Raw genomic sequence first — 16,320 nt, forward strand, 5'->3', positions numbered from 1 at the left:
TGCCTTCTACTGAATTTCTGGGGTTCAAAATTGATGCTGCTGGGATTCACCCTGCTGAATCCAAACTAACTGCCATTTTAGAAGCACCTAGGCCAAAGTCTAAGGCCGAACTTCAGGCCTTTCGGGGTCTCCTGAATTTCTACAATTCCTTTCTTCCACATAAAGCTAGTGTAGCTGAGCCTATTCACAGGCTATTAGATAAACAAGCAGTGTGGCAGTGGTCACAAACACATGAGGCTAGCTTCAACGAGGTCAAGGCCTTACTCACTTCTAACAGTGTACTTGCACACTTCAATGAGTCCCTTCCTGTGTGCATCGCTTGTGATGCTTCCCCTTACGGGGTAGGAGCTGTCCTGAGCCACCTCAGGTCTGACGGAACTCAGGTTCCTGTTGCATATTACTCCAGAACACTGTCTTCTGCTGAGCGCAACTACGCTCAGATAGACAGGGAGGCTCTGGCTGTTGTTGCTGGAATTAAAAAATTCCATGATTTTTTGTATGGCAGGCATTTCACGGTCTTCACTGACCATAAGCCTCTGCTGGGACTGTTTACCACACGTAAGCAAACTCACCAAATCATTTCCCCTAGAATGCTTAGGTGGTCTATTTTTTTGTCTGCATATGATTTTTCTTTACTCCACAAGCCTGGGAAAGAAATGGGCCATGCTGATGGCCTCAGTAGATTGCCCCTGCCAGTAGTAGAAGCTGACCCTGCGCCAGCTGTCAACATTCTATCCATCCAAGCCTTGCCCGAGTCCCCTCTGAATGCCAGGGATTTTGCCGCTGAAACAGGCACAGATCACACACTTTCACGTGTCCTTTCTTGGGTTTTGTCTGGATGGCCTGAGCACTGCCCTAGTCCTGAGTTTCAGAGTTTCGGGTCCAAAAGGAACGAGTTGTCCACTTCTCAGGGTTGTCTGCTTTGGGGAAACAGAGTTGTCATTCCCACCTCAATGAGGACTAGGATCTTAGAGTCCCTCCACGAGGGTCATCCTGGCATTGTTCGCATGAAGGCCCTTGTGCGCAGCCACTTGTGGTGGCCTGGGTTAGATAAGGACATTGAGGCTAAGGTGCATGCATGCCACCTGTGCCAGCGCTCTCGCCCAGAGATGCCCCAAGCTCCTGTGCATAGATGGGAGGATACACAGTCCCCAGGGTCTAGGGTGCACATTGACTATGCTGGGCCCTTTCAGGGCCAGTTCTTCTTGGTCCTCGTTGACAGTCATTCAAAATGGCTTGAGGTTGTACCTGTCTCATCCACCACCACTGCAAAGACTATTCAGGTACTGAGGGGGATTTTTGCTGCACACGGTTGAATTTGTGTCTGACAACGGGCCTCAATTTACTTCCTCCGAATTCCAAGCTTTCTTACAGGCTAACATGACATCTGCACCCTTCCACCCGTCCACCAACGGTATGGCTGAACGCATGGTCCGCATCACAAAGGACGCCTTGAAAAGACTCACCTATGGGGACTGGCATCACAGGTTGGCTGACTTTCTCCTTTCTTACCGCACCACACCGTCCAATTCTACAGGGAGAAGCCCAGCTGAACTTCGCTGGGGGCGCAAACTTACTACGAAGCTTGACCGGTTGCATCCGGACAGACTGCCTTCATCTACCTCACATCCTAGGGCACCTAGACAACTACTTGTGGGTGCCCCGGTTTGGGCTCGCAATTACGGGCCTGGTCATACCTGGGTCCCCGCTTCTATTTCCAGGGTCACAGGTCCTCTCTCCTACAAGGTAGCCCTGGACAACGGTCGTGTCCTGCATCGGCACATCGACCAACTCCGCCCTAGGCGGGATCTTCCAGATGAGACTCCTGGGTCTTTTCCAGGGGGGGAGGGGGACCCTTTAGAGCAAAGGGAGGGGCACGAGCTGCTGCCCACCTCCAATGATGGAGCCACAAATGGCCCATTCCAAGATTCCGCGAGTGCCCCAAACAGGAATTCATGGGGCTTACCCAATCATCAGGCATTCACGCCTACTCCAGCCAGGGAGTCACCCCGGGGGCACAATCACTATCCATCTACACCACACAGCACTCCAGTCAGGGAGGATACCCGGGAGCATCCGAATAAATCATACCCCGCAAGAGAGCTGGCACATAATCCCCAGAGTTGGCCTGACCTTACCCCAAGTCCTACAGGGGGTCAAACATACAGGGAGGTGGTCGAGGAACCAAGTCCCGACCATAACACCTCTAGCCCAAATCAGGGAGTAACTGAGTTTTGGAAAGGCACAGAAACCCACACAAGCCCGGACACAGAACGGGGCTTAGGGGATGGACAGCCTCCTGACAGGTCTTGGATGGACCTAGGAGGTTCTACAGAGATGCCCAGCAGTGGCTATCACTTCAAGGGGCCTGAGGGCCTACAGCTAGGCAGGTCAACCAGGTCACAAAGTGACAGAAGCCCTGGCCTGACAAGCCCGGTGGGCAAGCAAGCAGGCCAGGCATTGGGGCACAGTTCTTGGAAGACACCAAGGCAAGATAAGGAGAACAGGCACACGTCTCCCCTCAGTCAGGGAACACCTGTCAGAAACCCAGAGCTGAGAAGGTCACAGAGAGCAAGGAAATCTCCTAAATACTTAGAGGATTACATAACATTGCTGGCCAAACAAAAGCCAGTAAACAGTAGGAGCACTGGGGAGTAGAAAACTGCATCAAGAAATAATTGTATGTTGGTAGTAGTCTTAGCCCGGGGGAAAGGGGTGTTATGTCCCGAGCCTTGCAAACGGGCTCGGGGCGTTTGCAGGCAGTCCCGGGCAGGTGCAAGCTGCCCGGGACCAGACAGGCTGTCGCCAGCGCCTGTGCGCATGCGCGGGTGCTGGCGCGGGAAAAGTAACACATTGACCCGGGAATTGCCTATATAAGAGGCTGGGAGCTTTTGGGCGTTGCTGAAGCCTTCACCTGTAAGCTGAACCCAGAATAAAAGAAAACCTGAGAACTACAACTGCTTCTCGTGTCTGCTTTTCGCCAAGGACTCAACAGGGGGGACATTTAGAAGGGGACACTGGACAGTTTTAGAGGAGAGGCAGCCAGTATCACACAATAAAAAGAATGGCGTCCTCCGTCTCCTATCAGGAGCAGCTTTGCATGGTTTATTTGACAATAAAGTTGCTGAACGGCCAAACACAGGAAGACGTTTAGATGATCCTACGCAAAAGGTGCGAGTCTCCGAACTAGCTTGCCAGCGGTCTTGGATAGGATTCGCACCTCACACGGCATCTGCCGGGACTCACTCTACAAATGGGGTACAGCGTCCTCCTTTTCAGTGTGACTGTGGGGGGATGCACACCAAACTGCTGATCACATTGTGACCGGCTGTGAGCTGAGGGCATCTACCTGTCCAGGATCTGATTTCTTTTCACATAAACGAGGTTGCACTTCAATGGGTAGATGGCATAGAGCAGGGGTAGGCCACCTTGGCTCTTTTATGACTCGTGGACTTCAACTCCCAGAATTCCTCAGCCAGCATGGGGGAACTTTGGCCCCTTCGTGACTCTTGGACTTCAACTCCCAGAATTCCTCAGCCAGCATGGGGGGAACTATGGCCCCTTCATGACTCGTAGACTTCCACTCCCAGAATTCCTGAGCCAGCCTGGCTCAGCTTGGAAACCTCTCCCTTTCCCCTCAGCACAGCTGGCTCAGGAATTCTGGGAGTTGGAGTCCACGAGTCATAAAAGAGCCAAGTTTGAAGACCCCTAGTTTAAATATTTAAATATTTTTTTCCTCACAGTCACATGATCAAAATTCAGGCATTTGAGCAGGGGTAGGCAACCTTGACTCTTTTATGACTCGTGGACTTCAACTCCCAGAACTCCTCAGCCAGCATGGCTCAGCTTGGAAACCTCTCCCTTTCCCCTCAGCACAGCTGGCTCAGGAATTCTGGGAGTTGAAGTCCACAAGTCATAAAAGAGCCAAGGTGGCCTACCCCTGGCATAGAGATTGATATTTGAATATAGATCTTTTTCACATACGTATTTTACTCTATTTTTTTAATCTAGGGGAAATGTTTATATTGCAACTCTATGTATGGCGTGCCCTACGCTAAATAAAATAAATATACAGCTGAGTGTTAAATGCACAGTTTGTGAACAGCTGCTTCTCTGGCTCAGTGGGGCAGAAGGTGGTTGCAATGTACAGGACAAGACAGCCTGTGCTGCTAGCAGAAGCAGCCTTGAAAGAGGCAGCAACCTCAGGATAAGCACCCCAGTTCTATCGTGGCTGTGGAGGGGAGGGGAAAGCAAGACTATAATAATAATAATAATAATAATAATAATAGTAGTAGTAAAGTTGGAAGGGACCTTGGAGGTCATCTAGTCCAACCCCCTGCTCGGGCAGGAAACCCTACACCATTTCGGACAAGTGGCTGTCCAGTCTCTTCTTAAAAACTTCCAGTGTTGGAGCATTCACTGCTTCTGGAGGCCGGCTGTTCCACTGGTTAATTGTTCTAACTGTCAGGAAGTTTCTCCTTAGTTCTAGGTTGCTTCTCTCCTTGATTAGTTTCCACCCGTTGCTTCTTGTCCTGCCTTCAGGTACTTGGAAAATAGCTTAATTCCCTCTTCTTTATGGCAGCCCCTGAGATATTGGAATACTGCTATCATGTCCCCCCTTGTCCTTCTCTTCATTAAACTAGACTACACTGGCTTCTCCCCAAAAGATACATGGAAGAAACGTCACTTCTGGCCAGCTTTACCACACAGAGAGATCACCAGAATCTTTCCAAAGTTAAAATAAATGAAGGGTTTTAGGGAGAAACACCCCACCATCACCCCCTTTTCAATCCTAAGGGTAACTCAAGTGGTTTCATACTTCTTGGAAAAACTGGAGAAGCAGGTGAAAGACCCCCACCCCGTGCTTCCCCCCCCCATGGAGTTTTGAAGCTGTTTCTTCAGTTGATGGAGTCATCCCTATGGAGAGGTTTAGGGGACGCCCCAATCTCCTCTTTCGCTCCCCTGTCCCAAGTATCTGAAAGGGGCAGAGACGGACCAGCCATGAATCTAGAGCCAGCCGAAAGAAAAGGCAGGAAGAGCTCACCGGGTCATGTGAAGAGAGCGACTCTCTGTCTGGTCCTTGCCCGTCTCCCATCTTCCCTGCAGCCACGCCCCCCCCCCCCCCCCGTCTTACCTCTCACATGTATCCTGCGGAGCTGCGCCTGGCGGCCCTCACCACTCCTTGTCCCCAGAAGACCCCTCCCTCAAGCAGCCCCGCTCAGAGGCACAGCAGTCTGGCTCCCTCTACAAGCCAAGAGAGAGTCTTCTCAGGGGGGGGGGAGGGCGGGGGCTCCCCCAGGCCGGGACCTGCCTGTGAATTGCCCAGGGCCAACAGCTGGGACCCCTCTGCGCCGCTGAGCTCTGGGAGCTGAGGGCAGGAGATCTCAAGCACAGCTCACCTGGGACTGAGCATCCGGCAGGCCTCAGGGGGTCCTTACCTGGAAGATGCTCCTGTGCTGGAGAGAGGAGTCTTCCTTTGAACAACAGGTAAAGTGAAGAAGCTCTTTGGATGAGAAACAAAATGTTTTCAAAGGGAAAAACCAAGACAGTCCAGTTGCCATCATGTCACCCCTAATCCTTCTTTTCTCTGGAATTTTGTTGTTAATTGCGAAGTCGTGTCCGACCCATCGCGACCCCATGGACAACGTTCCTCCAGGCCTTCCTGTCCTCTACCATCTTCTGGAGTCCATTGAAGTTCACACCTACTGCTTCAGGGACTCCATCCAGCCATCTCATTCTCTGTCGTTCCCTTCTTCTCTTGCCCTCCATCTTTCCCAGCCTTAGGCCCTTCTGCAGGGAGTCCTTCCTTCTCATTAGGTGGCCAAAGTCCTTGAGTTTCAACTTCAGGATCTGGCCTTCTCAAGAGCAGTCGGGGTTGATCTCCTCCAGGACTGACCGGTTGGATCGCCTTGCAGTCCAGGGGACTCGCAGGAGTCTTCTCCAGCACCAGAGTTCAAAGGCCTCCATTCTTTGGCGCTCAGCCTTTCTTATGGTCCAACTTTCACAGCCATACATTGGAACTGGGAAAACCATGGCCTGGACTATACACACTTTTGTTGGCAGGGTGATGTCTCTGCTTTTTAGTATGCTGTCTTTCTCTGTCTCTGTCTTTCTCTGGAATAGCCAGAGCCAAATCCTGCAGCCGTTCTTCGTATGTTTTACTCTCCAGGCCTTTAATCATCCTAGTTGCTCTTCTCTGCATTTTTTTCCAAGTCTCAACATCTTTTTTGTAATGTGGTGACAAAAATTGAATGCAGTATTCCAGTCTGGTTTTACCTAGGTTTTATAAAGTGATACTAACGTGTGATTATAATTCTATGCCTCTGTTTATGCAACCCAGGATTGTATTAGCTTTTTTGGCTGCTGCTGCACACGGCTGGCTCATGGTCAAGGGATCGTCCACTAGGACTCCAAGGTCCCTCTCACAGTTGCTGTTTCTGAGCCTGGTCTCGCCTAATCTGTTCTTATATCTTTGATTTTTCCTGCCTAAGTGTTTTAAAACTTTGCTTTTCTCCACATTGAAACTCATTTTGTTGGTTAGGGCCCTTTGTTCCAGTTTATCAGGATCTTTTTGAATCCTGTCTTCTGAGGTGTTGGCTACTCCTGCCAGTTTGGTGTCATCTGCAGATTTGATGAGTTCCCCTTCAATTCCCTCATCTAAGTCATTGATGAAGGTGTTCAAGAGTGCTGGACCTAAGACGGAGCCATGTGGTACCCACTGCTTGCTTCTCTCCATGTGGAAGTGGTGCCCCTGAGGACTACTCGTTGAGTATGGTTTGCCAGCCAGCTACAGCTCCATCTGGTAGTGATGTTGTCTATTCCAACATTTTTTCCAGTACCTTCCCAGGTTCAATGGGAAGCCTCAACACCTACTTCAAATTCAACAGGAAAATCTATAAGCAGGTACAAGGCACCCCGGTGGGATTCCCCATATCAGGCCCAATAGCAGAAGCAGCCATGAAGTGACTCGAATCCATAGCCCTACCCACTACCCAACCAAGATTCTGGACACGCTGTCAATGACTCCTGTGTCATCATGAAACGTTCCCAAATTGAGGAAATACTGCCTCCCCCCCCCCGCTCCATAACCCTCAGTAACACATTCCCTCGGATCAAGTTCACACACAAAGAGGAAATAGACAATGGACTCCCATCCCTCAACATCGACCTGTAAGGAAACGGGACAACAGAGAGCTGGAAACCCACGTCTGCCGCCATCCTACGCACACAGACCAGATCCTCAGCTTCGCAATTAACCCCCCACCACCACACACAAAGGAGCTGCCTCCAGGCCCTCTTCAGAGGGGGGGGCAGGACCTTCTGCAGCACCACAACGCAAAGAAAAGTGGAGGAGAAATGGCTGCCTGGCGCCTTTCTCCACAACAGCTCTCTGAGAATCTTTGTATTCCGACAGCACCCAAACCACAACGCACCACACAGCCAACCACTGTGTAAAAACTAATCCACTAATCCTACCAGATACCCATAGGAATAGCAACAACCCACAGACCCACAGCCACACTCTGCCAGGAATTATCCAGAACCAAAGACAAGCAAAGACCCCGACCGGCCTGGAGTCCATGCAAAAGCCAGCCAGGTGCTCCCAATAGGGGTTGAGGCTCAAGGCAAGAGGAAGCTGGCCGGGAAGGCTGATTCTCCAGGGGGCACCCTCAAGAACCCCCTCCCCAATCTTGTCATCTACATCATGGGCCCTCGGCCTGGGCAGCAAGGCTTCCCTGCAGGATGGGTGCGGGCACACAGTCCCAGGGCTTCCCAGTACGGGGACAGGAGCAGCCAGGCAACCCGTTCCCACCACAGACCTTGAGCAGCCCCCAGCGGGAAAGGATCCCAGCAGGTGGGCCCTCTGGGGAACAAGGGGGGGCTGGCAGAGGAGCCCTGATGGTGCCCAGCCCCCCTGGGCCTGAGCATGGTGGAGGGAGGGAGGGATGAGTCTCTGGCCCAGGAAGAGTAAGTGCTGGGAGGGACCTTAGAGGTCTTCTAGTCCAGCCCCCTGCTCAAACAGGAAAGCCTAGACCAGTGGTTCTCAACCTGTGGGTCAGGACCCCATTTGGGGTTGAACGACCATTTCACGGGGGTCGCCAAACAACGCAGTCCGCCATTTTTCCCCCCTTTTCCTTAGCTGTGCTGCTACTCCCTTTTATTCTATTGGCTTTTGAAAGCCAATAGAATAGACTCTCTTGAATAGAGTCTAATTCTATTGGCTTTCCAAAGCCAATAGGAATTGTCCAGGCTGTCTCTGCCCTGCTGAGCCCGCCAAAAGTCCCATTCTGCAAACGGGGCTGCACCAGTTGAGTAGTCCTCGACTTACGACCAGTTGGGGGTCGCGGCATTAAAAAGGTTGAGAACCACTGGCCTAGACCACTCCAGACGGGTGGCTGTCCAGTCTTTCCTTGGAAACCTCCAGCGACAACTCTTGCAGGACACGTCTTTCCACTGATTGTTCTCCCTGTCAGGAAGTTTCTTCTTATTTGATATTTCTAAGTTTGGTTCTCTCCTTGGTGAGTTTCCCTCCGTTGCTTCTTGTCCCGGCTTCTTCAGGGTCTCTGGAGAAGAGCTTGACTCCCTCTTCTTTGGGGCAGCCCCTCCGATATTGGAAGACTGCTATCCTGTCCTTCTCTTCGTTAAAAGTGACATTCCCGGTTCCTGCAATCATTCTTTGCAGGTTGTAGCCTGGGGCGAGGAGGAAGGAGGGTCCCTCTAGCGTCCTCTCTGCCCCCTTGGGCAAAAGGCAGGTGGGGAGGGTCCTAGGAAGGGCGGCCACTGAAGCAGGGGGGTCTCTGCCCCACTCCCACCCCCCTGCCTCCCTTCCCTCTCTTTGGATGCCCCCCCTGCCGACCTGTGTCAAGTTCCCTCCCCTTCCCTCAAAGGCTGCCCCCTGGTGGAGCCAGGCAGCATGGCGGCTTCCTTGCAACTCTCCTCCTGCCCTTAGGATGCAACAGCCCCCCCCTCCACCCCCATGAAGACAGGGCTCTTCCCACATGCCTTGGGGCAGGCTGGGAGGCCCCAAAGGTGGAGTTTTCTGTGTGCTGTTTATGGGATTGTTGTTAAGGGCCGTTATTGTTGCTATTGCTGCATTGTGGTGTGGGGGCTCCCGGGGTTGAGTCGCATCTAATAAATACATCAATGCTTCTGGAAGGCAAGGCTATTGCGCCTGGGTTCAGCCGTGGGGAAACCGAAGGGGGTCGTTTCCTTGGGGGAGGGGCTCCCCAACCTGCTTCCCTGCCCTCCTGCCTCTGAGCCCCACCAGAGGGCTTGAGAAGGGTGGGCTTTGAGCAGGGCCTCTGTCTGTGTGGCACCCTGCTCAGTTCCCCACTGGACACGGGGCAGGTTAGGCCAGCTGATCTCCCCCTCCCCCGCCTCTCCCAGCCTCCCCATTAGCTCTGTTTCCGGCATCTTCTGCTCTTCCCCCAAAGCCCCCTCCCCCCAGGCCTGCATGAGCTAAATTTGGTGAATATTGGAGGGGGGGCAGTGAGATCTTAGCAAGTTATGTCAATTTATTGTGCTCTCTCCCCCCATGTAAGAAATAATTAAGGTTCCCCTCCCCACTTTCTGGGTTGAAGTCCCATTTCCTTTCTTAACCTCCAAAGCTTGGGGTGGAGGAGGATGGGGGCTCTAGAAACGGACCCTCCCCCCCAGAAACTGCAGAGTTCAGTGAGATCAGCAAATGGCAGGACTGTTGCTTCTCCAGCCCAGACTTCGCCCCAAAGAAATCCTGTTCCTTTCCCTCAGCCCCCAACTGTGCTTCCCTGGGGTCAGGCGGGGGGGGGGGCTTCGGGTGACCCAGCAAGACTGCTCTCCTCCCCCCAGTCTCCCTCCCAGGACCACAAAAGCACAACATTCTGCTTGTTCTGGGGAAACTTTTATTGCGTCATCCGTGGGCTAGGAGGGGCTCCAGGCATGGCGAGGGGGGGCAGGCGGCTGCCATGCCGACTGGGAGGTCTAGTGGTAGCGGTAGGCCAAGGCGTGGGCCACCACATTGGTCAGCTTCTGAAAGGCGGCGTGGGTGCTGGGGGTAAACTATTCCCCATGGTGGCCGGCCAGGACAATGATGAGGATGTTGCCCAGAAGCTGGAAGAGAGGAGGGGGGGGACTGACACCTGCTGCAAGAGGAGCCTTGGCTGGCATCTCTGCCCTTTGCCCCCCCCCGCCCCACCCCTGCCCCCGCCCTGACAAGGAACCCAGAAGGAGCAGTGGACATGTTCAGACGCTCCACCTTTCCCTCCTGGACTGCGCCAATCAATTGTCCCTCTGATCCAGGTCAGCCCTGTGACCGGACAGCGGTCCCTCTCCTGGGAGGCTTTTGGCTCCTTCCTGGCCCTGAACGGGGCCACTGCCGCCATTTCAGGGCAGGACCCAGCCGGAAAAGGCTGCCCTGGTGCCAAGGAGAGGAGGTGCCCAGCCCGGGAGGGAGGCGGGGGGGTGGTTCCACCTCACCCTGAAGTTCTCGGGGTCCACGTGCAGGTTCTCGTAGTGCAGCTCACTCAGCTTGGAGAAGGTCTCCTTGATGCTGTCAATGTTCTTGACGGCCTCCCCGAAGGTGCTCAGCACCTTCTTCCCGCGGGCCCTGACCAGGGGGTTGGCGTAGATGGCGCTGGGGCCGGAGAGGTTCCCGAAGTCGGCGAAGTAGCGCTGGGTCCAGGGGTACACCACCAGCAGTCTGCCAGGGGAGGGAGGGAGAGAGAAAGGGGAGGAGGAGGAGGAGACGGTGGGGGGGGTCCCTGCGGGGCCTGCCCTGCCCTCCCCCGGCCCGGCCGCAGCTCTTACCTCCCGAGGGTGGCAGCGTCCACTTCGAGCACGTCCACCTCGCTCCAGAGGGCGGTGATCAGCTGCTTCTGTACGGGCGTCCAGTGCACCATGCTGGCTGCTGGAGGACGGAGCGCTGGAGAGACGGTCGGCGACGAGGAGGAGGAGGGAGCGAGCTGAGCCCGGACCTCGGGGCCGACTTTTATACCCTGCGCCCCGCAGCCCCGCCTACCCGGAGCGGGCCTCGCCCGGACCCGCCGCCTCCCATCCCCTCCCTACCTCCCTCCCTCTCTGTCAGGGGGGGGCGCAGAAGGCCGCTCTCCCCCGTCCTGCTCCAGCTTCCTCGGCGCAGAAGCGCCCGGCCGGCCCCAGGCCCCGGCGAGGCTCCTCGGCGCACTTCAGCGCTTGGCTCGTGTCCGGGACGCGACTGGATGTGCTGCGCCTTTCCTGGACCGGCAACGCCAGGTCCGCGTCTGAGCCCAGTTGCAGCCGACCCGACCCATTAACCTGGCCGAGGAGCGAGTCTGCCCTTCCGCTCCTCGGAGACCGTCCGGGGAGGCTGCTGGCCTTGAGGGGGAGGCGTGGGGGGGACACCTCCTGGCAACGGAGCCCTCCCCGGCCGGGGCCGCAGCCCGGGACAAGCTCGCCTCACCCCAGGGGGGGGGGCAGGAGGGGACCCGGGGCTTGGTGGGGGGCGACGCCTTTCCCTCAGCCAGGGGAGGGGGCTGCAAAGGGCGACTGTCGGCGAGGGGACTCCGCAGCTGTCGGAGTTGCCAAGTTTGAGAAACACGGATGTAGACCTTGGAGAGGGGAGCGTGTCAATCGCCAGCTTCCTTTCTGCCCCATCATGATCCCCCCTCCCAGGGGGGATTAATAATGATGAGAGAGAATTAATAATAATAATAAACTTGGAAGGGACCTTGGAGGGCATCTAGTCCAACCTCCTGCTCAGGCAGGGAACCCTGTACCATTTCAGACAAATGGCTGTCCAGTCTCTTCTTAAAAACTTCCAGTGTTGGAGCATTTACTGCTTCTGGAGGCAGGTGGTTCCACTGGTTAATTCTTCTGACTGTCAGTACGTTTCTCCTTAGTTCTAGGTTGCTTCTCTCCTTGGTTAGTTTCCACCCGTGGCTTCTTGTCCTGCCTTCAGGGGCTTTGGAGAATAGCTTAATTCCCTCTTCTTTGTGGGCAGCCGCTGAGATACTGGAAGACTGCTATCCTGTCCCCCCCTCATCCTTCTCTTCATTAAACTAGACATAGCCAATTCCAGCAACCGTTCCTTACATGCTTTAGCCTCCAGTCCCCTAATCATCTTTGTTGCTCTTCTCTGTACCCTTTCTAGAGGCTCAACATCTTTTTTACATCGTGGTGACCAAAACTGGATGCAGGATTCCAAGTGTGGCCTTACCAAGACATTGTAAAGTGGTATTAACGCTTCACATCATCTTGATTCTCTCCCTCTGTTAATGCAGCCTAGCACTGAGTTGGCTTTTTTGGTAGCTGCAGCACACTGCTGGCTCATATTTAAGGGATTATCCACTAGGATTCAATAGTTACTACTATTGAGCAAGGTACCTGTTATGTCCCGAGCCTTGCAACCGGGCTTGGGGCGTTTGCAGGCAGTCCCGGGCAGGTGCAAAGCTGTCCGGGACCAGACAGGCTGTCGGCAGCGCGGGTGCTGGCGCGGGAAAAGTAACACACTGACCTGGGAAATGCCTATATAAGAGGCTGGGAGCTTTTGGGCGCTGCTGAAGCCTTCTATCTGTAAGCTGAACACAGAATAAAGAAAACCTGAGAACTACAACTGCTTCTCGTGTCTTGCCTTCCGCGAAGAACACTGGCAACGAGGATGGGATGCCTTACATCGCCTGGAAAGGAAAAGGTGTAAGCTTACCCAAGTGAGTCCTGAGCGGCGGAACGGCGTTGACTCGGCAGCTACCCGCCAATCCAGTGCGCAATCGGGGGTAGGCTGGCTGATAAACCCGTCTCCTGAAAATGGCAAAGGTTGGAAGGCTTTCGGAGTTCGACGTCTCACATCCAGAGCGGTGGGAGTCCTACGTAGCCAGGGTGGAAAACTACCTCAAGGTGAACCAAGTGAGGGAAGATAGCTTGAAGGCTGCCACCCTGCTTTGTGTCTGCGGTCAAGATGCCTTCGAAATGGCAGAGAACCTTGCAGCACCTGTTCCATTAGAGTCTGTCAGCTACGCAGATCTAAAGAAGCTACTGAAGGAGCACTTCCAGCCCAAGATGTCCGTCATCGCATGGCGCCACACCTTCGAGCAGAGGGATCAACTATCCGGAGAGTCGGCCAAAGAGTACATCGCCGCATTGAGGAAGGCCGCCAAGCACTGCGAGTTCAAGGACTTCAAAGAACGACTAAGGGACCGATTCGTGTGCGGGTTAAGGCATCGAGATCTACAACAGAGGCTTTTCGCCAAAGAAGACTTGTCCTTCCAAGATGCCTTAAGAGAGGTCACCGCAGAAGAAGCAGCAGGCGGCACCATCAAAAACATGCGGCCGATCAGGAACAGTCCAGATGTTGCATCCGTGCACCAAGAGGACGTCCAAGGGAACTCCGAGGAGGATCCGGACGAGGAAGTCGACCGTCTCCACCCCCCGAAGGAAGGGAATCAGCAAGGAAGCTCTGCAGCTCCCCTCAAGTGCATCGGCTGTGGAGGTCGCCACAGGAGAACCGACTGCAAGTTCCGCTCCGCTACCTGCCGGGCATGCGGCAAACAAGGACACATTGCAGCTGTGTGTCTGGGCCGACGAAAAGTACAACCTCAGGAAGAACTGCGCCTGAAAGGTACCAGGGTCCCCAGCCAGAATAGGGTAGGTTTTTGCGCTTCGCGAAGGAGCATCTTCAGGACAGGCACACACAAGCCCATTAAGAAAAAGCTGTCACTCAAGGTGAAGCTACAAGGGGTTCCATTAACTATGGAACTAGACACGGGGTCTGCTCTTTCAATCATCTCCTTGCATACAGTTAGGAAGATTTGTTCCGGCAGTGGAACTCAGGCCAAGTTAAGGCCTTCTGACATTGTGTTAACAGATTTTCAAAATTCAAGAGTGTGTGTTAAGGGGGAGGCCACCCTTAACGTGCAGTACAAGAATTTTGAAGGTCCACTAGACCTATTAGTAGTAGGGGGTGAACGAACGAGTCTCATAGGACTCGATTGGTTGGAGGCCTTGGGGATACACGTCACAGGGCTCAACAGCTTACAAACACTCGACCTACAGGAAGTCTGCAAAGAATTTGCAGATGTTTTCAGCCCCTAGCTGGGCACATTGAAAGGACCCCCTGTGTCCTTAAAGTTAGACGCCACTGTCACTCCCATTAGAATTAAAGCAAGACGGGTCCCTTTTGCTTTAAAGAGTAAAATTGACACTGAGTTGGACAAACTGATCCAACAGGGAATTCTAGAACCTGTTGATTCCAGTCCTTGGGAGATCCCCATTATCACGCCTCTAAAGGCAAATGAGCACATTCGCAGTTGTGCTGATTACAAATGCGCTCTTAATAAGGCATTGCAGCAACATGCCTATCCTGTTCCTGTGGTCAATCATATCCTGTCCTCCCTCAAGGGGGGGCGTGTTTTTGCAAAGCTTGACCTAGCTCAAGCATATCAACAGCTGCCTGTTGATGATGATGCTGCTATAGCTCAGACCATTGTGACCCACAGGGGAGCCTTTAAGGTAAAAAGGCTACAGTTTGGAGTGAATGTCGCTCCTGGGATTTCCAAAGCGTAATGGAAAACACACTACGAGGTATACCAGGGGTCTGCCCCTACTTTGACGATGTCTTGATTGCAGGAGACTCCACACACATTCTAGCTGAAAGGCTTAGGGCTGTCCTGTTAAGATTCAGGAAACAGGCCTCAAGCTCAAAAAAGACAAATGCAAAATTGGGGGGCCTTCTACTGAATTTCTGGGATTCAAAATTGATGCTGCTGGGATTCACCCTGCTGAATCCAAACTAACTGCCATTTTAGAAGCACCTAGGCCAAAGTCTAAGGCCGAACTTCAGGCCTTTCTGGGCCTCCTGAATTTCTACAATTCCTTTCTTCCACATAAAGCTAGTGTAGCTGAGCCTCTTCACAGGCTATTAGATAAACAAACAGTGTGGCAGTGGTCACACACACATGAGGCTAGCTTCAACGAGTCAAGGCCTTGCTCACGGGTGGAAACTAATCAAGGAGAGAAGCAACCTAGAACTAAGGCGAAACTTCCTGACAGTGAGAACAATTAATCAGTGGAACAGCCTGCCTCCAGAAGCAGTAAATGCTCCAACACTGGAAGTTTTTAAGAAGAGACTGGACAGCCATTTGTCCGAAATGGTGTAGGGTTTCCTGCCTGAGCAGGGGGTTTGGACTAGATGACCTCCAAGGTCCCTTCACTTTTACTACTATTACTACTTCTAACAGTGTACTGCACATTTCAACGAGTCCCTTCCTGTGTGCATCGCTTGTGATGCGTCCCCTTACGGGGTTGGAGCTGTCCTGAGCCACCTCAGGTCTGATTGAACTCAGGTTCCTGTTGCATATTACTCCAGAACATTGTCTTCTGCTGAGCGCAACTACGCTCAGATAGACAGGGAGGCTCTGGCTGTTGTTGCTGGAATAAAAAAATTCCATGATTTTCTATATGGCAGGCATTTCACGGTCTTCACTGACCATAAGCCTGTGCTGGGACTGTTTACCACACGTAAGCAGACTCCCCAAATCATTTCCCCTGGAATGCTTAGGTCTATTTTTTTGTCTGCATATGATTTTTCCTTCACAATCCTGGGAAAGAAATGGGCCATGCTGATGGCCTCAGTAGATTGCCCCTGCCAGTAGTAGAAGCTGACCCTGTGCCAGCTGTCAACATTCTATCCATCCAGGCCTTGCCCAAGCTCCCTCTTAATGCCAGGGATGTTGCCGCTGAAGCAGGCACAGATCACACACTTTCACGTGTCCTTTCCTGGGTTTTGTCTGGATGGCCTGAGCACTGCCCTATCCTGAGTTTCAGAGTTTCTGGTCCAAAAGGAACGAGTTGTCCACTTCTCAGGGTTGTCTGCTTTGGGGAAACAGAGTTGTCATTCCCACCTCAATGAGGACTAGGGTCTTAGAGTCCCTCCACGAAGGTCATCCTGGCATTGTTCGTATGAAGGCTCTTGCGCGCGGCCACTTGTGGTGGCCTGATTTAGATAAGGACATTGAGGCTAAGGTGCATGCATGCCACCTGTGCCAGCGATCTCGCCCAGAGATGCCCCAAGCTCCTGTGCATAGATGGGAGGAAACGCAGTCCCCTTGGTCTAGGGTGCACATTGACTACGCTGGGCCCTTTCAGGGCCAGTTCTTCTTGGTCCTTGTTGACAGCCATTCAAAATGGCTTGAGGTTGTGCCTGTCTCATCCACCACCACTGCAAAGACTATTCATGTACTGAGGGGGATTTTTGCTGCACACGGGCTGCCAGATGTCATTGTGTCCGACAACGGCCCTCAATTCACCTCCTCCGAAGTCCAAGCTTTCTTACAGGCAAACCTGATTCGTCATGCCACGTCTGCGCCTTTT

The 16,320-nt window shown here is 53.3% G+C and overlaps 1 protein-coding gene across 1 annotated transcript; it reads right to left on the reverse strand.

Moving 5' to 3' along the window:
* Positions 1-9,905: 9,905 nt before the first annotated feature.
* LOC120310222 (hemoglobin subunit beta-2-like) lies at positions 9,906-10,985 on the reverse strand. Its single transcript, XM_039348413.1, has 3 exons — positions 10,786-10,985; positions 10,456-10,678; positions 9,906-10,089 (listed from the first exon to the last, which is right to left on the reverse strand). Exons 1-3 carry the CDS (start codon positions 10,875-10,877, stop codon positions 10,039-10,041), a joined length of 366 nt encoding a protein of 121 aa, XP_039204347.1. The 5' UTR covers positions 10,878-10,985; the 3' UTR covers positions 9,906-10,038.
* Positions 10,986-16,320: the final 5,335 nt, after the last annotated feature.

Source organism: Crotalus tigris, unplaced genomic scaffold, assembly GCF_016545835.1.
Source record: "Crotalus tigris isolate CLP2741 ecotype Arizona unplaced genomic scaffold, ASM1654583v1 scf7180000017560.2302168, whole genome shotgun sequence".
Lineage (NCBI taxonomy): Eukaryota > Metazoa > Chordata > Lepidosauria > Squamata > Viperidae > Crotalus > Crotalus tigris.